Here is a 20,672-nt window from a genome sequence, read left to right as displayed (position 1 = left end):
GATAATATCAGCTGCTTCCCTGTGACAGGCAATGAACTAATCTTTCTGCCAAATGAAAGGAACTCTTCCCTATCTGGGTAATCACCGCTTTTCCTTCTCACATGCTTTCTCTTCTTCACCCAAACTGGCCTGTTTCATAATTTACAGCCCGACTGGCTTGGCAGGAATCATTGCTCTAGGGTCTCAGATGCCAGCTCTGTGTGTGGGCTCCCCAGGTAAGAAAGGCTCAGAACCATCTATCCTGGCTGCCACATGGTGACACTTGTCAGGGGTACCATCTTCTCATCCTGCCTGTTTCTCCCCTGAAGCTGAACCTGTCACTTCCAATAGAACATGCTGTGCTCGACCTTCTTCTTTCCTGTTGTGGCGGCCTCGTGATCATCTTAGAATGTGTTTCGGGCTATAGTCCTGGGCCCCAAAGAGCATAATCTGGCCAGGGGATGCAGACATAGGTCTTCATTTAATTAAGGGGGGGACCCCAACAGCCCAGTCACTGTTTAATGCCATGAAGGTTCAGATGTCAGTCTGGCAACCAGGAGAGGGTACAGAATCTAAGCCCATTTCCCTGACTGGCTTTCCAGTCTTGCTACACCACCTATGTTCTAGAGGAAACTGTACCCCTGCTCAGAGGCAACTGAAGAAAAGAAAGGACTGAGTCTTTGTTTTGTTTTCATTTGACCACTTCCCTCACCATTAATTCCTGTTTTCACAAATCTGGGTTATTACTATTGGAGATTCAACATGCAGAAGTCAATGGGGAACTTCCTGGTATCAGAAATGGTCACCGAAGCAGAAGAGAAAGTAGGAAGCGGGGTTTCTCGGGGCTAAGGGAGACAGAGAGCTCAGGGGAGACGGAGCCCCAGCAGGCCTTAGAGGAACACCGAGCAGGATGAGGAAAACTGACCCCACAGACTACACTCCCTGCTTCAGGCCTACATTCCAGCCCTCGCCCAGGTGGGAGCATGAGACAATACACCACTCCCATTTCCACCAGTTTAGCTGCCAGAGGTGTTTCTTTCTGGATAAAGGGGTGTGGATCACTTTGGGTCCAGAAGCACTAAAAACAGGATGGTGGCCTGTAGGCTGGAACCATGGCTTCTCAGGTGTGGCTCACTTGGTAATTCTATCACTTGCTGGCCTCTCCCAATTTACAAGTCAGTTTCTGGGGAAATTTGGAGATAATTCTTAAATACAATAAACTGTGAGAATCACTGAGAGAGAATATACTAAGAATCGCAAATTTAGACACAAGTATCCATTTGGCACAGAATAAAGCCCCCCACAAGGTGTCCACATCCAAATCCTCAGATTCTGTGAATAGGTTAAGTCACATGGTAACTGGGAATTGAGGAAGCTGATGGGATTTGGGTTATTAGTCAACCGACCTTACATTACAGAGATTACCCTGGGTTATCCAGTGGGCCCAATGTAGTCACAAGGGTCCTTAAATGTAAAAGAGGATAGCAGAAGACAAGAGTCAGAGAAGGACGTGACCGCGTTGGCCAGAGTGACGCAATGTGAGAAGGATTCAGTCCGCCTACTGATGCAGACTGCGAAGACGGGGGAAGGAGCCATGAGGCAACGAATGTGAGCAGCCTCTAGAAAATGCAAAAGGCAAGGAAACAGATCCTCCCTGAGAGCCTCCAGAAGGACCGCAGATCTGCCGACACCTTAATTTTAGCCCAGTGAGGCCTATGTCAGACTTCTGACCTGCAGAACTGTGAAATACTAAGTTTGCGTTGTTTAAACCACCAAGTTTGTGGTAATATGTACAGCAGCAATAGAGAACTAATACAAAGGGGTTGATGACAAATGCCTATTTATTCAATGATATTAAAAGGTGTGATATCAGGCGCCTGGGTGGCTCAGATGGTTAAGCGTCTGCCTTTGGCTCAGGTCATGATCCCAGGGTCCTGGGATCGAGTCCCGCTGAGCAGGGAGCCTGCTTCTCTCTCTCTCTCTCTCTCTGTCTCTCATGAATAAATAAATAAAATCTTAAAAAAAAAAAGTGTGGTATCAAAAATGCAAGTGCATAGTGTGGTTTCTGAAAGGCATAAAGTTTAAGAGATTTCCAAGAGCACACACACACAAAAATTTCCACCTGTTAGAATTTGGTCGTATTGCTAGGCTGAATTCATAGCAATTCTCTTTAAGACAGTTGTACTGGATATTTGGATGTTCCCCTCACTGCTTCTGAAGATCCATTCTCTCCTCTGCTCTGCGCCCTGGTAGACAGAGCTCCAAGGACTGGACTCACTCCCCCTCTGGTTCCCAGCTGGGTTCCACCAATGGGAGGCAGCAGCAGGAATCTGGAGGGCACTGGGTGCTAACACTGCACCTATACAATCCTGAGGGTGAGTTCTTTCCTTTAATTTTATGCTCTAAGCTCCTCACTTGTGCACTCAACAGTAACACCAAGGAAGAAATAAACTGTGTAGGGCCCAGGAAAGTCTTCCCAGAGTAGGTGACAGCCTGAAGACTACTATGAGCCCAACCAAAAAGCATCTGGAATTCCTCACCAGTTTTTACATGCTTCCTCCCATCCACAACTACGCGGTCAACTACGGCAGAGGCCATGGTTGAGAAAGCAAAAACGAGAAGTCAAGAAAATACAACCCAATCATGCCAACAAAAGCAACTTAATTTGAAAACTACCCTAGAGTAAACAATTTTATATATGCAACACTGCTATATGCAAATCACATGCAAATATAAATACTACCCTCCCTAGGGATAGCTTTTTCTTTGTTTTCTCTGGTTTCTAAACCAAATCCAATTTGGAAAATAAAAATAGAAAATTATCCTGTGGTGGGACAAAATTTATTTATGCATCTCAGCATCTCTACCAATATCCACACCCCCCACCCCACCCCAAACAGTACCCATTAGCCTAAAGTGATTTGTTCATGCTGAAGAATTGTGTGACATCACCATGCACTAAGTAAGACTGGTAAAGTACAAGAACATACCCAGTTGTGTGTGTATATGGGCCTGAGAAGGTGAGTGATCTGTCTTCTAGGATGCCATACTAGGTCAGCAGTCCTCTACCTGTCCCCGCAAAGCCTCCCAGAATACGTTCAATTCTCTCTCTTCTGTGTCCCCAAAGTATTACTCAGTGGGTACTGGATGCATGAAGGGGTGAGTACAAAAATAAGAACTAGTACTGCAAAGTCCATGGATTGAGCAGCCATGGAAATCCACCATCAATTAACCTTAGACATGCATTACCTGTGCATTTTGGGAATCTCCCCATTCCTTATCATCCGTTGGCTCCTTAGCGCCTATCCTCACCCAAGGTATTTTTAGAACAAAACAACAACAGAATGATTTAAGAAGACTGTGGCAGGAAGAAGGTGGTAATGTGAATGTTCTGCACAAGGCTGCAAGGAATTTAAAAGTTGGACCTTCCCTGCAAACATTTGTTTCCTGCACATAAACAGGAACACCACACAGAGTCACTGGCACTTATTTTTAGAAAAAAAATCTAAAAGATGCAAAAAAAATTTTTTTTTAAAGTACGTTGTTTGTAGGCTAACATGTCTGCCCTGGGGCAGCATCCTCAGCCCCTGAGGATTAGTGTCCTGTGAGGGCACTCTCGTAGGCCTACCTGAGCCGGGAAGAACCAGAAGAAAAGGTTGCTGTTGTAGGTCTCATTCACGGTGAGGTAGCCAGCATAACTCTTCACATTCGATCCTGGGAAAGGAGGGACCATACTCTTTCTTTTTCCTAGTGGAAGAAAAAATTTACCCAAGGATTAGAGAAATAATACAGTGTTAGTCATCTTCATCTAGGCCCGTCTTCTCCCCCCCAGGGGCCAGGGCTGGGATGGAGTGATCAGAAAGGCTACCAGGGGACTGACACAAAGGTACTTACTATAGCAAATTCCAGCCTGCCCTGGTCCATTCCACATATTCGACATTCACAACTTAGCCAAGGACAAGTGACATTTTTAACCTTTTTTTTTTTCGTCCCCAAATACAGTTTATGAGCTATAATAAGATTTTTTTTTTTTTTAAATCACCGATCCTCAGCTCCACTCTAAAAAGTAAACCATGGTATTCACATTTGGGCCACTGGAAAGGCCAGGGCAGAAGTCACCCAACATGAGGCAGCTGCAAGAGAAACAACATAGCTAAGTAGCTCTCAGCCTCCGGAAGGCCTATATTCTCCACACTCTCGTTATCATGAAAGCAAAAGGCCTGCCACTTCCATTAAGGGAAATGGGCTGACGCATGTGGGCAGTGGGGAAGGCTGGGGAGGGCAGGGTGGGGCAGCCAGTGAGACTAGGGGTGACCTCATGGCTACTCAGAGGAAGCCAAATAGGACAACAGGATAGCTGTAGAGGGCAGAGGTTGTGGCTTTTTTATGGCACCAAAGGGAGAGGGATAGGGAGGGGGAAGGAGGGACTGCTCAGATAGCTTGAGGACACCCTGAAGTAAAAAATACCAAGAGGAGCAAACACTTTATTTTTTCAAGATTTTATTTATTTGTCTGAGAGAGAGAGTGTGAGTGAGGGGAAGAGCAGAGGGAGAGGGATAAGCAGACTCTGTGATGAGCCCAGAGCCCCACAGATGCAGGGCTCAATCTCAGGACCCTGAGATCAGGACCTGAGCAGAAACCAAGAGTCTGACACTCAACTGACTGAGCCACTCAGGTGCCCCTAGAGGAGCTAATACTTTAAAGGCAACAGTACTGAGGGCTTTACGTTATACAGTAGGTGTAATTATTGTCTCCACTTTACAGATGAACTGAAGCTCAGAGAGGGTAAGTAACTTGCCCAAGGTCACACAGCTAGTAAAGGAAAGCTGGGATGCAAACCCAGCAGTCAGGCTGCAGAGTCTGCTCCTTCTTCCACCCTGCTATGCTGCTTCTCGACCAGAGAGTTAGTCAGAAAGTATGGGTGGCAGGGAGTGGAAGGAGGAGCAGTGATTAGGAACAGAATGGAGAAGAACCAACAAATAGAAGGCAGGGTGTAGGGGGAACTGAAAGAGGAGTCTGGGTGAGGAAAGGTTCCTTAGTGGTGACAAAGCAAGTGTCCTCAGTAAAATCTAATGATTCAAGAAAAGCTATTTATATCTGACACATATTAAGTTGGAGACTGGTTAGTAGAGAGGCATAGGTCAGGAAGCTTCATCCTTCACCCATGCCACCAACTAAAGATGCCTTTAGTGGGGTGCTGGAGCTCATAGGCTCTGGAGTGCTGACTGTTAGCATCCCTTCCCAACTTGGCATTCAGCAACATCACTGCTAGCATGCGATGAACCATGGTAAGAATGTTTATATTCAGGGATGGGTGCTGCAAATCAGGGCCCTGCCCCCCCAGAGTTGCTTGTGAAACTTAACAGCACACCATGGCATTGGGGCTGCAAGTTCCTCTTTTAAAAAACAAAGCTGCCTCCTCGAAGGGAAACTCTCACCTAGACAGTACTGTTTCCTTTCCTTCGTTCTTTGCTGATCCTTGTGTTGCTACTGACCGGCCCTGTGGTCCTTTGGGCATCACTTCACCTGTCTGTGCTTCAGTTTCTCATCTTGGAAGGTGGATGACCTCATGGGTCAATGAGAGTAAGAGTCCATACACGCACAACCGTTAGAAAAGAAGCTGGCTCGTAGGGAGCACAGCTATTGTTACCTGTGAAATGCATCTGCTCATTAGGAACAAGGAGAACCTGGGAGCAGAGGAGATGGTGGGACAAAGGCAGGGTTTCAACGGCAGTTTCCAGAGGGTCCTGCTAAGCTAGCAGAACAGGAAGAACATGGGTTTCTGAATCAGGCAGACCTTGGTTTGCAATTCTGACCAGGCTCCCTGACAAGTTGCTTTATCTCTGAGTCTCTCTTTCCTCTTGTGTAAAATGTGGACATTGATTTCCCCCCCCCACCTCCACCCTGGGCTTTCTGCGAGGATCAAATGAAGAAAGCTGCACGTAAAATGAGGGCGCTGGGGCGCCTGGGTGGCTCAGTTGGTTAAGCAACTGCCTTCAGCTCAGGTCATGATCCTGGAGTCCTGGGATCAAGTCCCACATCGGGCTCCCTGCTCAGCAGGGAGTCTGCTTCTCCCTCTGACCCTCTTCCCTCTCGTGCTCTCTGTCTCTCATTCTCTTTCTCAAATAAATAAATAAAATCTTTAAAAAAAAAAATGAGGGCGCCAGCAAGGGAAGGGAAGATTATCACCAGCCCATGGGCAACCCCACCTGCAGTCTGGAAGACTTTGCTTTTTTCTGGCTTAGTCCAGTTCCCCTAGGGAAGATTGCATAACTCAATCCAGCTTCTCTAGCTCTTCCCATGCTCTTCCCAAAGAGACCTAGCCTTCTTGCCAGAAAAAGGCAAAGAAAAAAGAAAGGGAGAGGAGCATTTTAAGAAAAGGAAAAGAGAAGTGTTTGGGGAACGTGGTATGTGTCAGCCCTCCTCCCAGCCTACTCCCTTCCCCCCTGCAGCCTTGCTTTCCTCCACCCTTCTTTGCTTCTGCTCTCAATTAGACCAAAGAAGGATTACCCTCCGGGGCTGGGCAGTCTTTCAAAAGTTTTTTTTTTCTTTCTCTTTCTTTCTTCCTTTCTTTCACCATTTAAAAATTGAGATACAATGGATAGGTAACATTATATTGGTTTCAGATATACAACCTAACCATTTGATATTTGTATATATTGTGAAGTGGTCACCACAGTGTCTAGTGAACACCCATCACCATACCTAGTTCCAATTTTTTTTCTTATAATGAGAACTTTTAAGATCTATTCTCTTAGCAACTTTCAAATATGCAATACAGTATTGTTAACTATAGTCACTATGCTGTACGTTATCATATCCCCAGGACTTAATTTCTTTTCTAACTGGAATTTTGTACCTAAAACACTTTTGACATATTTTCCTCCAAACTATTAATCTTCTCCAAATCAGAGAACCCCCAAAAAGAGGAGAAAGAACTGAAGATGGAGGGGTTGGGAATAAGTGAGATGTGAATCACAGAGAGGTAAGTGAGCAGGAGAGGATTTGAGAAAGAAGACAGAGAAAAATGAGAAAGGTCGAAGTAGAATGAGAAAAAGGAAATATATAATAGAAAGGAGCTGAAGGGAATGGAAGACGGGAGAGAGATGATTGAATCAATCTATCTCTCTGAGGCCAGCCCAGCACAAGGTCCACTGGCCTGCTCTGAAATGACTCAGATGCTCTCCCAGCCCTCCTTTACTGAGGGTTCCAAAGATGTTTGTCTGCTACCTTTTACTTACTCAGGTACATTTCCTGCTTTCCTTCTAGATCAGGGGCTACTGGAAAGCTGGGAAATTGTCTTATTTATCTTTGTACCCATGGGGATGCTGATTTAAGAACTTAAAGACATTCAACACACACCTTTTAATGAATGTTAGCGAATGGATGAATGAATTAATAAACTAAAACCCATCACACTGACAATGCACTAGGATTAGCATATTTCTACAAAAACCTCCTAAGGAAAGCAGGCCTTATTGAGATCTTAAGAATTTAGAATTTTTCCCTGGCTCACAAAAGTGTTTCACCCCATTTCAATTTTTAAATTTCCTTTAATGAAATCATGGTAAAATAATTAAAAGTTCTTTCAACTAAAATGATATTTCATATTTTCAGATATTTGGTTCATCCTTCCAGAACCTATTAATGGAATGTGGAAAATAAACTCCCAAGATGTAGGAGTTTCTTACTTCCTGGAACCATGACTCACAATACAAATGTTCAAAACAGTTAAAAAAAGGAAAAGGTTTTCTTTGAAGTGATTTCACTTCCTCCATATTATTTACTGCGGTCACCAGTGTTTGTGATATTAACACTTTGAAAAAGATTGGAGTGTGACCAAAGAAGGACTCAAACCAGCTAATCAGGATGCACATCACATTCACAAAGACTCCAGTACAAGACAAGACACTGCCAGACCATAAGTAATAATAAAGACCTAATATCAAAATATTCTTTAAAGTTTGTGAAAAGGCAGTGTCTGTAAATATTTTTAAATTTGCCTCCTTTATTCATTTTGTTTTAAGAGTTTATTCTAGCTGCAGAGAAAGTAAACATACAATTACAATTACACAAAACTAAATCAGCTAATTGGGAGATTAAAAAATAAAAAATTCCCTTGTCTTTTTGTGAATTACTATTTATCTCAAGAATATTCCACTGCGATACTAAGACTCACGTTCCTAAGGTTTTGACAGACTCAATAAACAAAAGGAACTTAGGAGAATGAACTGACCATCTGTCCAGAGTTTCCTGAACTTTCAGTAAAGCGGATGAATAAAATTATCCTTAATTATGTTATCAGGGCTGCATTTGAATACCCAGATGTACCAGATTTTGGATCAGCCACTTAAAATTCCATTCAAAAATTTTGACTGTGTAATAGAACTTTAGAAAGTGACTTTACATCAGATTTACTATTTTGGATGTTGTCGCTCATCAGATGGTGATCCATCAGACTTGGCACAGAAGGACCAAGGATGAAAACTACCTCCCCCAGAAGCTTTCTCGGCTACTGCTGATGACCACAATGGTGAAATGCTTGTAGGCAACAAATATAGGAATGGGAGGGATGTGGACCATTTCTCGGATAGGCTTCTCCATATTCTTTTCACTTGGTTCTTCCAGATGTATGATACAGACACACCACCGTGGTCGTTTTCACCAAATGCCTCTGTTGAAACTGCTTTCCTCAGTATACACATGTCCTTCTTTATCTGCCCAAATCTCACCTAGCGCCTTCCAGTGGATCTAGTCACACAGCGCCGTGGCTCATACCTCAGGTTCTAGAGTCAGCAGAGATAGGTTTTAATTCCACCTGTCACTTATTACCTGTAAATGGCCCTGACCAAGATACTTAATTTTTCTGGGCCTCAGTTTTCTCATCTGTAAAATGGGAACAATATGTATGCCTTCTTCACTAGGGTTGCTCTGAGGATTAAATAAGCTAAGGTGTGGGTAACACCCTTGTCTGGCACATATTTGGGCTTAAAACTTAAATTGTACAAATATTTATTGAGTACCTATTACATATAGAAATTATGCTAGGGGGGCGCCTGGATGGCCCCAGTCGGTCAAGCATCTGCCTTCATTCAGGTCGTGATCCCAGGGTCCTGGGATTGAGCCCCAAGTTGGGCTCAAGCTCCAAATTGGGCTCCCTGCTCAGTGGGGAGCCTGTTTCTCCCTCTCCCTCTGCCTGCCGCTCCCCCTGCTTGTGCTCTTTCTCGTTCTGTCAAATGGATGGATAAAATCTTTTAAAAAAAAAGAAACTATGCTTGGTCCTGGGCATATAATTATTAAGTATTAACCATTTGCTATTTTGACTACTACACTATTATTGTTTTCTGGACCAACCAATAGGATAGCTTTCTTCTCAAAATTTCCAGCATGCCTACCTCAAATGTAATACTTTAATGTTTTAGTACTCACTGCCTTATTCCTTAATTGTTTCATGTGTGTGCATCTGGTCACATCAGAAGGGCACAAGAGTCTTGGGGTGCCTGGGTGGCTCAGTCAGTTAAGTGTCTGCCTTGGGTTCAGGTCATGATCCTGGGGCCCTGGGATCAAGTCCCACATCTGGGTCCCTGCTTATCTCTCTCTCCCTCTGCCCCTCCCCACCCCTCATGTGCTCTCTCTCTCTCTCAAATAAATAAATAAAATCTTAAAAAAAAAGAAGAGCACAAGAGTCTTAAACAAAGGGAAATAAATTATAGCAGACATATCACAGAGAAGAAGTCAGAAAATTTGAGTCCTATGGGGTGCCTGGGTGGCTCAGTCGTTGGACGTCTGCCTTCGGCTCGGGTCGTGGTCCCGGGGTCCTGGGATCGAGCCCGGCATCGGGCTTCTTGCTCAGTGGGAGGCCTGCTTCTCCCTCTCCCACTCCCCCTGCTTGTGTTCCCTGTCTCGCTGTGTCTCTCTCTGTCAAATAAATAAATACTTTAAAAAAAAAAAAAAAAAGAAAATTTGAGTCCTAAACGCATCTCTGGTACTCTTATCTGCATTTCCTTGGGCAAGTCATGTAAGATACTGGAGTCTCGAACTCCTCATCTATGGATTGGTAGGGTTGGTTGTGAGTATTGAACTCCTTTTCATCTCTAAACTAAATGATTTGCTTTGATTTATTGTTAATGAATAAAATCTATGTCATCAGTACCCACTTATTAAAGAAGCCAAAATGAATGCATGTGATTCATTTTGGTGGATTTGGATGATATTCTGCCTCTTCATATTTGTCTAGTGATATGAGCCTGTACCATTTTCCACATTAAGTAAAAATGAATCTTTTTTAGAAAAGGACTGACTACATTCTCTAACTACATCATCAAATGTACACTAATGTACACTGACTACATTATCAAAGTTTTTCACCTTTTCTTAGAAAAGAGATAGTGAGACATGGAGTCAATATGTATGTCAGAAAAAGACATGTGACCAGGACTCAAATGCACCCTTAAGATATAAGAATGTGTTGGTTTTAAAGAAAACAAAACAAAACAAAATGATGATATCCTATTAGCTATGGGAATATTTCAAATGAAGAGAAGTTGCTTTATTTTAAAACTTCTTTATGGAGTCCACACACTTATTTTTGATCTTTAAAATGATTATTTCCCTAAAATATCCAATATCACTTCCACACATTCTCATGCTATCAACCAACTTACCAGCCTCACAGCCATTAACTCGGTTTTCCCACCTGTGATTAGAGATAAACTGCAGTCCTGCAAAACAAGCGCCCCCATCTATGTGCCAGCCACCATGTCTATCATCTACTTAAAGAAAGCACTCCTGGGGCACCTGGGTGGTTCCGTCGGTTAAGTGTCTGACTCTTGATTTCGGCTCATGTCATGCATGATCTCAGGGTCATGGGATTGAGCCCCATGTTGGGCTCTGCACTCAGCACAGTCTGCTTGTCCCTCTCCCTCTGCTTCTCCCTCTGCACCTCCACCTGCTCGCTCTCTCTCTCTCTCAGATAAATAAATAAATAAATAAATAAATAAATAAATAAATAAAATCTTACAAAAAGGAAAAACAAGTACTCCTGAAATAGTTGTCCCACCCCAATCAACTCCCCCCTCTGCTGGATCATTTCTATCAGCAAACACATGGTCTCTTACCCTCTTAAAGACCCTTCCTGATGCCACAGCACCACCCCATTTCTCTGATTCCTTTTACAAATAGCACCTCAGAGTAGCTGCCTATATACTATTTTATAGTTCAGGAGCCTACTGATGTCCAGAAGGATTAAGTAACTTATCTACACAGTGATTTACGTAAACATAAAGAAGCATTAAGAGCAGAGACATATAAATTTTAGTCTCTGATGATACTAAATAATACCTTTTTCCTATTAATAATAATAGAAAATCCCATAATGTCTAAATAAAAAGCCACTTGCAGACACTAATATTTAGGGAGCAATTTACAGGTTACAAAGAGTCTTCATGTGCATTTTCTCATCTGATTCTTAACATCCCTGCAACTTGACTAAGTGATTATATCCCCATCTTGTTAATGAAGAAACTGAGGCCTAGGTTTGGGTAGGTTTGGGTAACTTGCCAGGCAAAGGGGCCCAACACTGTGCCTGTGGTCATAGACTAAGGAGTGAGGCTGTCTGGGTGTGAATCCTGCATCTACCAGCTGGTGTCCATGTGACTCTGGCAAGTAACTGAATCTTTTTCTGCTTTAGTGTTCTTGTGTGTCAAGTAGGTACATCTCCCTGGGTTGTGGAGATGCTTACATAAGTTTATGTAGAATCCTTGGGACCAGTAACTGACATGTATGAAGTTCTAAGGTTAGTATTCTCTTTATTAAGTGCCCAGTTGTGGACAGGCACTATGCTAGTTTTATAAATAGAAGTGCAGGGGCTCCACCTCTAGATAATCTGTCCCTGGCAAGCTCTCATTTTAGCTCAAAACTCTGATAACACAGGACATCAAACCATTAATATTTGAAATAAAACAACTGAGTAAAAATACCAGAATGTATTTTGAATCCTGTAAGATAACTGCTTTAAAAAAAAAACAACCTGTTGAAAATATACCAGTGGTTTTCTGATTTTATGAAACTTACCTTCTTCGAATTTCCCAGCTTCAATGTAGGGAGTAAGAAATAATGGCTCTCCTACGTCTCCCTCATGTGGTACAGAAACCCGAGCTTTTTTGTATAAGGAGTGAAAGAGCCCATCACCACCAGGGCTGAACATGAATACAGCCACCAAAACAGTCGCCTTCCACATGGTACCAACCATTCTCTCCAGTCCTAGAATGAAAACAACGAATGAATCCGAAGAATAAATATTTACCCAGCCTTTTTACATACAAGACATTCATTTATTTCATTCAAAAAATAGGTATACTGTAAAAAAAAAAGTATATTGTATGTCAAAGCCCTTTGCTAATAAGCACCTTGGATACCACCTGAATAAAACAGACCCAATCCCTGCTGACCCTGAAGTGATGAGTCTAAGGGAGAAGGAGGCGCTATTCAAGGATTTATAATCTAACTAGAAAAACAATTTATAATTCTAAAACTGTGGTCTGAAAAGTAAATTCAATGCAGGATTAGATAAAACCTCAAGACAACAGGACTCTGTAACTGATCACCAGATGAGTGGTAGAGACATTTATCTACCAGGAAGGGAGAGGATTGAGAACACATCTCAGCCTGAGAGAACCCAGGAAGGCCTTACCAAGGTCACGGATGTGAGTAAAAGGTAGGTGGAGCCCAGATGGGCAGGAGAAAGGGGGAAGGCATCACTGATGGGTAGAACAGCTTGAGCAAAAGTAAGACTTGTCCATGGCACTTTGCAGAGAAATTTAAAATAAACAAAATGGATTTCCACTTACCTCTTCTGTCTCTTACAAATCATAAATTTTGCATCCCAGAACAAAAAAGAAAGAAGGAAGAAAAGGAAGGTCCTACAACTATCTATAGGTCCCTGCCCCTATAGCTAGCTGATAAATAAACTCAAGAGCTACGCCGCAAACTTTATGAACACAGCTTTTTAAGGGCCTTCGAATCTGATGTTTGCTTAGAGTATTCATCTCAGCTGATAATAATAATGGCTTAAAATTATGATGATTTCCCTAAACTTGTATATAAACATATAATTTGTATTTACAATGGGCTTTCCCATGTGTTTTCAGCTGATTTGAATATCTTAATAACCCGACCAGGAAATCAAAGATGATTATCACCAATTTTAGATAAGGAAAATTTGACTCAAAGGAATGTCTCATCCAAGGACATGAGGAACCCAGTCAAGGCCAAGACCAGGTTAAGGTGAGCCAGGGGTACAGGCAGGGCTGGCTGGCAACTTTTTCTAAAATTTTGATGTTTTGTTCATCATGGATTTTTTTTGGCATTAATTTTGATTTTTTTCCCAAACATTGCATTAAAATACTACATATCATGATTATTGAGTTTTTCGGCACTCTCTTAAATTTTACCCTGGGCAAGGGCCTCACTTGACTCACCTTAATCCTTAATGCTAAGTATTATGATCCGACATCAGTGTTATTATTACTCTGCACTACTACTATTTAAGCATGATCTAAATTCTTAGCACTAAAGTCTAAGTAAAGTAAGTAACATGAATAAACACTTTACTCAGGTTTCTGGATGTAAAAAGAAATATACAATTATGCAAATATAATGCCTGCTTTGGACTGTTTAAAATAGTGCTTTAAAATACCATGCCATTAAAACATCTTAAAAACACAAAATGTGTAAAAATCTATTACCACGTGCTTATCATAACCCAAGCTGGCATAACATGAAAATACTGGTTGTAACAAATTTTAGACACATTTCCCCAATAAGATAAACATTTATAATTTGATCAAATATACAATGCTTGTCAAGTCTTTCATGGTTAACTTAATAGAATTCCCCATACTTCATGTAAACAAGCCCAACCAAATACAATCCGTAGCTAAAAAATGGCTTTGCCTATTAGTGACTATAATAAGGAACAAAATGAATTTAAAACCTGAAATTAGTCCCAAGAAGCCCAAGAGTAGTGACCACTATGGAGCTGATAAAACATTTTTTTTTTAATTATATGAACTTGTTACACTCATGTTTTAATAACATAACTACTTTCAAGGAATCCTTAAAATCAAGAATCTTACTCTCTAACTGGTTCAGGAAAAAAAAAATCTGTGGAATTAAAAAAATACTGGAAGAAGCTCTTCCAGTAAGAGGTTTTGTTTTTTCCTGGTGGCAGAAAGAAACTAATCAGGCCATCTAATTTCTCCATCTTCCTGCTGCAAACCTCCAGCTGCCTTTAATGGAAGTCATTAATATTTAAATAACCAGGGTAGTAACAACACTTCCCTTGTAAGCAGATGCTGACTCAAAGATGTTAAAGAAGGAAAGAGGTAAAACTCGTCTTGTTTTAACTGACATAAATTTAATACATAAAAGTAAGAGTTGGGTCAATTTAGTAGATCTCATTAACATTTAATCAAATAACTATTAGAGTCATGGTTTCTCATGCCGGTGAATTAAAGCAACAACATACTTCATTTCATAATTCTCATTTAACCATCAGAATTCCTGAACTGTGCTTGGCTGTCATCTCTCCTCATGAAAATGAAAGCTATTACCATGAATGGAGAAGTGTTTTTTTTTTTTCTTAAATTCTTCTCAAATGTTTTTGCTTATCCTAAATTAGCCTGAATCTTGCAATGTATTGAACATTTATTGAGTACTTTCTAAACAAAAAATCCTGTACTAGAAGCTATTGCCCATAGAAAGTGAAAAAAAATTAACCAATTTATCATGTCTACTTGAAATAATATGAAAACATTGATACTATTTCCAATTCAAATATATCATATTGAAGGATTCAGGCAAACTGTTCCTCCTAATGTTTAGAAACATAAAATCTAAGTAAATACAAAGCAATATTGGCAGAATTAAACAAGCTAAAGGTCAAAAGTATATGATTTACTAAAATTGTCTTACTAAACCTTAAATATTACAGTTGGAAACCATACGTCCAAAGTACAATGTTTTTCTATAAACACAGCTATTTATCACAGTGTTCCTTAGAATAATAAAAACTGTCAACAATGTAAACAATTTAAGATAAGTAAATTGTTGTACACCAAAAAGATGGAATTAGACACAGCAATTAAAATAACAAGAATATTTTGGAAAATATACTAAAATATTAGGTAAAGAAGAGCAGGCTATTATATTGGATACGTGGTAGTTTCTCCTTAATTAACACTTCTTTAAAATGTCTAAGGTTTCTACAATAATTACTCTTATAATTAGAAAAAAATAGTTTTTGGTTTTGCTTTTGTTAAGATAAAGTGAAGCAACTGATAGACATGGCAAAAAAAATGCTTGTTCCTTATTCCTTGTTACTACCTGGTTATGACCTCTTGCGTTTCCTAGGAATAAGGGTTCTGTTTGTTCTTTTAGAATACATTCTTCTTTCTCTAACATTCTATGAGGATTTGTCTTGGTTTCCTAGAGCCATAGAACCTCAAGACTCAAAGTACACTTTCTCTTTGGCAAATTAGAAGCCGCTGGGTAAATGTGAGATGCTGTTATAATAATAATTACTATTCCTATATTGGATTTAATTCTACCTGGAATCAAGTCCATAACAAATGTGTACATAATTGGTATCGGCAAATACTTGTTGAACTGATGTGTCTAAATAATGAGTCATATTTTAGACAGATATGAGATATTAGATTTTCATGTGGCCTCTCATCTTGGAGACTAAAAATGGAGCCAGAGAAGTATGTAAGTGACATAAGTTTACACTACTGGTGAGTAGTAGGCCCAAGACTCAAAGCCAGGATTTATTTATGGCTCTACATTGAATCTGCTTTCCACACTTTTACCCTTGATTACAATTATATTCAGATATTCTGTTATTGTCTCAATAGATAATTAACAGCCTGTAACAGTCCTAAACCCCTTTCACAGATCATTAGAGCATGCAATAAAAAATGACAAATGAATAAGCAGAAATATTAATAAGTCAATTTTCCTAGAGAAATTTGGTTTTTAGAAACAGTTCTGCCAACTCATTCATTCATTGACACTTCAGTGAAACAGTGACTTCTCTGGGTCCCAGTTGATGTGTTAAAACCAGTGGTTATTTTTCCAGGAGCTTTGAGAGCTTGTTTTTCAACAAAGCCATTGTTAAAAATTAACCATTTAATAAGTTTTCTTTAAAAACATAAGTAATAAATACTCAAAACTCATCACTTTATAACTATTTACTACATTTTACCATGACTCCAGGGTTATGGTTTTTGTATGTGGTGGACGGATTCCATAATGGTCAGCTACTGTGCATTTCTTTCCAACTCTGCATTCAGGGAACATCTTGTTGGTATCTTTAAATCAGCCCTGGTGGGAGTATTTACACCACAGAAATCAGCGAAGACTCCCACCCCCAGAGAGCTGGTTTTTAAACATTTACCCACACACGGTGGTCTCATGTTCCTAATTTGAAAAATGAGCTGGAAACTTCTTTCCATCAACTCACACTCCCAATTCCAACTGAAATGATCAGCAGAAGAGACAAAAGGGCAAAATCCTGCCAAGTTGTCCTAGTGTTTGAAAGCAACCATTAACACGGTCAGATTTGCAAGCCTTCTACAAAAGAAACCTGAAAAGGCCACTGGAAACTGTGCAGTCTACCAATGAAAAAAGAATCAAAACCAAAAACTCCAGAATGAGGACAAAGAAACAAAGAGCAGACGTGTCAAGCCGCCCTGTGTTCTCTCCTTCCCACTTGCCTATTTGATATGATAGATTATTATTCCAATCAAAGGATAGGAATTGTTCACGTAAGAAACGCTGTACCTGCAGTAAAATAGCTATTTGGATCCCCCTCCATATTTAACTGGCCTTAGTAGCTCCCAACATAAAAAAAAACATTCCCCCAAACAAACAAACAAACAGGCCAATGAGTAACAGACATTTCCATGGAATCTGCAATGAAAGAAGGTACAAGAAAGTGGTTCCTCTACTTTAAAAAGATGTAAGCACATCTCGAGATTATTCAAGCATATCCAAAGCACCCGAATCCTATCATAAAGAGCTATTGCGCAACCCTCCATAAATACCAACTCTAGTTCTTTTGCTAAAAGATTTCTAGGCAAACAAGTGGTTTATTTGGATAAACAAACCTTTAAGTAAACAAGCCTTTATTTTGAGGGATCCACTACTCGTTTTCCTCAAGACATCATTTTAATTTCTCCAATTGGTGTCTGACGCACTCATGTCCCAAGAAAGACATAGTACGAGACACACAAGGTGAGAGGTGATGGGCACCCTTCTGCTGAGGGGGCACTGAGAACATGCCCATCTCCTTTTCCCAGGCCACCCCTATGGCATCAGACAGGGGTGTCTAATCTTGCAAATGACTTAGTCATTCCCACCTCTGCCATCATATTTTTGGACCCATAGGAAAGGGAGATAAACTTGAGTTATGTGGCAGGTAGAGGATGAAAAGAATCAGGAAGAGGAGGAGTAATATCTGACACAGTAGGAGGAAGCTTTACTTCAAAGTCTCACTCCAACCAGAAGGAAAATCTGAATGGGGGTGGGAAGTAAAAAGTAGACATGTCCCAAAATGTTAATAACAGTTTTGAAACAGAAAGACATCCTTATGAGGCCTCATCATAATAATACCAGTAATAGCTATCAATCATTGAATATACTCTATATACAAGGAAAGGTGCTAACTGCTTTATATTTTTATTTCTGACCTTCCTGGGGCAGATACTATTATGATCCCACTTTAGGGATGAGAAACTGATCCTCTGAGAATTTAAGTTATGGGCCCAAGTTCACACCACTAATAAGTGGTACAGCAAGGAGTTAAGGCCAATCCTAATCAGTCTACAAAGGCTATTCTATAGTCGCAATACCAGCATCTCCCAAAATGTGGGCCAGAGTCCCTCCTCCATATTCAGGTAAATTTGGAAATATGATATATTATATCCCTGCAGAATTAAGTTATTATGTTGCTAAGAAGTTCTGCTGTAAATCAGTCAATTTTTTAAAAAATTTTTATTTATTTGAGAAAGAGAGGGTGAGCGAAAGAGAGAGAGAGAGAGAGAGAGAGAGAGAGAATGAGCCAGGGGCACGGGGGGTGGGGGGGAGAGGAGCAGCAGGGAGCAAGGAGCCCTATGTTGGGCTTGATCCCAGGGCCCTAGGATCATGACCTGAGCTGAAGGCAGACGCTTAACCGACTGAGCCACCCAGACGCCACCCCCCGCCCCGGACTAATAATTTTTGATCAGGAAAGGCTTCTTATTTTTGTGTAATATCCAAAAATTTTATGTAATGCACTCTGTGGCCTTTATTTATTCAATAAAACAGGGTGGAGGAATGTATATATCCTGGGCCCTTCCTGCTGGGCTAACACTTCATTTACAGTCTGGAAACATCTCTGGGTAGAGCCCACCTTGAGGAAACAATGCAAAGGCCCTGAGGTGCAAATAAGTTTTGTTTGTTGTTGGTCGACAGGAACACAGTGAATGAGGAAGGAAGTGGCAGGCACATGATGAGTTCAGAGGGTGGTCAGGGCCAAAATATGTGGAGTTTTAGCTGTATTCATTTTCATTAACATTAGGAAATAATACGGTCTAATCAGAATTTTGAAATGGCAAATGATCACTCCGGCTGCCATCTAGCAAGTGGACTATGGGAGTTAAGGATGGAACCAGGATGCCAGTTAGGAGGCTGATGTAATATTCCAGGAGAAATGGCAGAGGCTAGAGCCAGGGAGTAGTGGTGGAGTGGTGAGAAGTGTGAGCCACATTTTGTAGGCAAGCCCACTGGTATTTATTAATAGACTAGCTATAATGGCTGAGGGAAGGAAAAGAAGCAAGAATGACTCCTAAGTTTCTTTTGCCCAGAGCAACTTCATGGATTGTTATGCATTGAATTGTGTGCCCCCAAAAGAAATGTTGAAGTGCTAACCCCCAGTACCTCAGAATGTGACCTTATTTGGAAATAGCGTCCTTGCAGATGTCATCAGTTAAATTAGAATGAGGTCACAGAGGATGAGGATGAGACTTTAATGCAATGTAACTGGTGTTTAGCAAAGAAACACAGAGAGGGGAGTGCCATGCAAAGCCAGAGAAGAGGGCCATGTGACAGTGGGGGCAGAGACTGGAGTGGTGCATCTAACAGCCATGAATCGCCAAGGCTTACAGCAAACACCAGAAACAAGAAGAGTCAAGGAAGGATCCTCTGCTTCCTCTCCGCATCTGCAGGTTTCAGAGGGAACATGGTCCTGCCAACACACTGATTTTTGACCTCTATTTGAGATAATAAATTCTGATGTTTTAAGCAACCCCCCACCCCGTTTGTGGTCCTTTTTATAGTAGCCCCAGGAAACTAATACCTGGATAGTGGGACCAATATCCAACTGGAGGTTGGGAAAACTCTGGAAGGAGTCAGGATGGAGGATGGAGTGAGTAAGATTTGAACCATCAGGGGCGCCTGGGTGGCTCAGTCATTAAGCGTCTGCCTTCAGCTCAGGTCATGATCCCAGGGTCCTGGGATCGAGCCCCACATCGGGCTCCATGCTCCGCAGGAAGCCTGCTTCTCCCTCTTCTCCCTCTCTCACTCCCACTGCTTGTGTTCCCTCTCTCACTGTGTCTGTCTCTGTCAAATAAATAAATAAAATCTTAAAAAAAAAAAAAAAAGATTTGAACCATCAACAATCAAATGGGAAAGAGAAGTTAAATTGATTTCTTACTGAGATATGTCTGGCACTATTCTTTTTTTTTTTTTTTTTTAAAGATTTATCCATTTGTCAGAGAGAGAGACAGAACACGAGCAGGGGGAGAGGCAGGCAGAGGGAGAAGCAGGCTCCCCGCCGAGCAAGGAACCCGATGTGGGACTCGATCCCAGGACCCCGGGATCACGACCTGAGCCGAAGGCAGCCGCTTAACCGACTGAGCCACCCAGGCGTCCCTGTCTGGCACTATTCTAAACCAGGATTTCCCACAGGATCTTTTGTGAAATATTAGCTCAGTAAGATATTAATAGACTTTAAAAGGACAAAAGTTTGGGAAAATTTGGGTTAAATGAACTTAAACAGGCTTCCTGGTTCCAGAACATCTCATTGCCTATCATTTGTTACTGGGCAACATGTGTTTATTTGACTGTGACACTATTCTTAGAAAGGCCCTGAATCCAGAGGTTTACCTAAGACATATCCAGATGAGGATGTCTTACCTAAGACATATCCAGATGCCACTAAGTCCCAGGTTGAACAATTTCTCAAGTCCTGGGTTAATTTTCTCAAGCCGCCACTTAGCTATTATTAAACAGTAAAGCTGGAATTTGAAGCCAGATCTGTATGATTCCAAAGTCCACGTATTTTGTATATATCACGGTATAAATGACATAGCATGAGAAAATCTGCCGCCACGTAACTTTTTTTTTTTTTTTTAAATATTTTATTTATTTATTTGGCAGAGAGAGACACAGCGAGAGAGGGAACACAAGCAGGGGGAGTGGGAGAGGGAGAAACAGGTTTCCCGCAGAGCAGGGAGCCAGATGCGGGGCTCGATCCCAGGACCCTGGGATCATGACCCGAGCTGAAGGCAGACGCTTAACGACTGAGCCACCCAGGCGCCCCCGCCACGTAACTTTTGACAAAAGCAGAATTCTGGGTAAACTGGATTATCCTG

At 41.3% G+C, this 20,672-nt stretch overlaps 1 protein-coding gene across 3 annotated transcripts in view; it reads right to left on the bottom strand.

The window, feature by feature from the left end:
- Positions 1-20,672, bottom strand: part of CPVL (carboxypeptidase vitellogenic like) — a 127,431-nt gene that overhangs the window by 96,025 nt on the left and 10,734 nt on the right. For 2 of the 3 annotated variants that reach the window (XM_032401870.1, XM_032401871.1), the window contains 2 exons: positions 12,052-12,240; positions 3,608-3,726 (listed from right to left, as the gene is read on the bottom strand). In XM_032401870.1, coding sequence (XP_032257761.1) covers positions 3,608-3,726; positions 12,052-12,229 — 297 coding nt within the window. In that variant the 5' untranslated portion in view covers positions 12,230-12,240. Of the gene's footprint in view, positions 1-3,607; positions 3,727-3,873; positions 4,138-12,051; positions 12,241-20,672 lie in introns of those variants that run through there. The other variant, XM_032401873.1, reaches the window with a different exon arrangement.

The sequence above is a fragment of the Phoca vitulina genome, unplaced genomic scaffold (assembly GCF_004348235.1).
Source record: "Phoca vitulina isolate PV1807 unplaced genomic scaffold, GSC_HSeal_1.0 scaffold4, whole genome shotgun sequence".
NCBI classification, from domain to species: Eukaryota; Metazoa; Chordata; class Mammalia; order Carnivora; family Phocidae; genus Phoca; species Phoca vitulina.
Note: the sequence above shows the minus strand (reverse complement) of the source record. Positions and strands in the feature narration are given on the sequence as shown.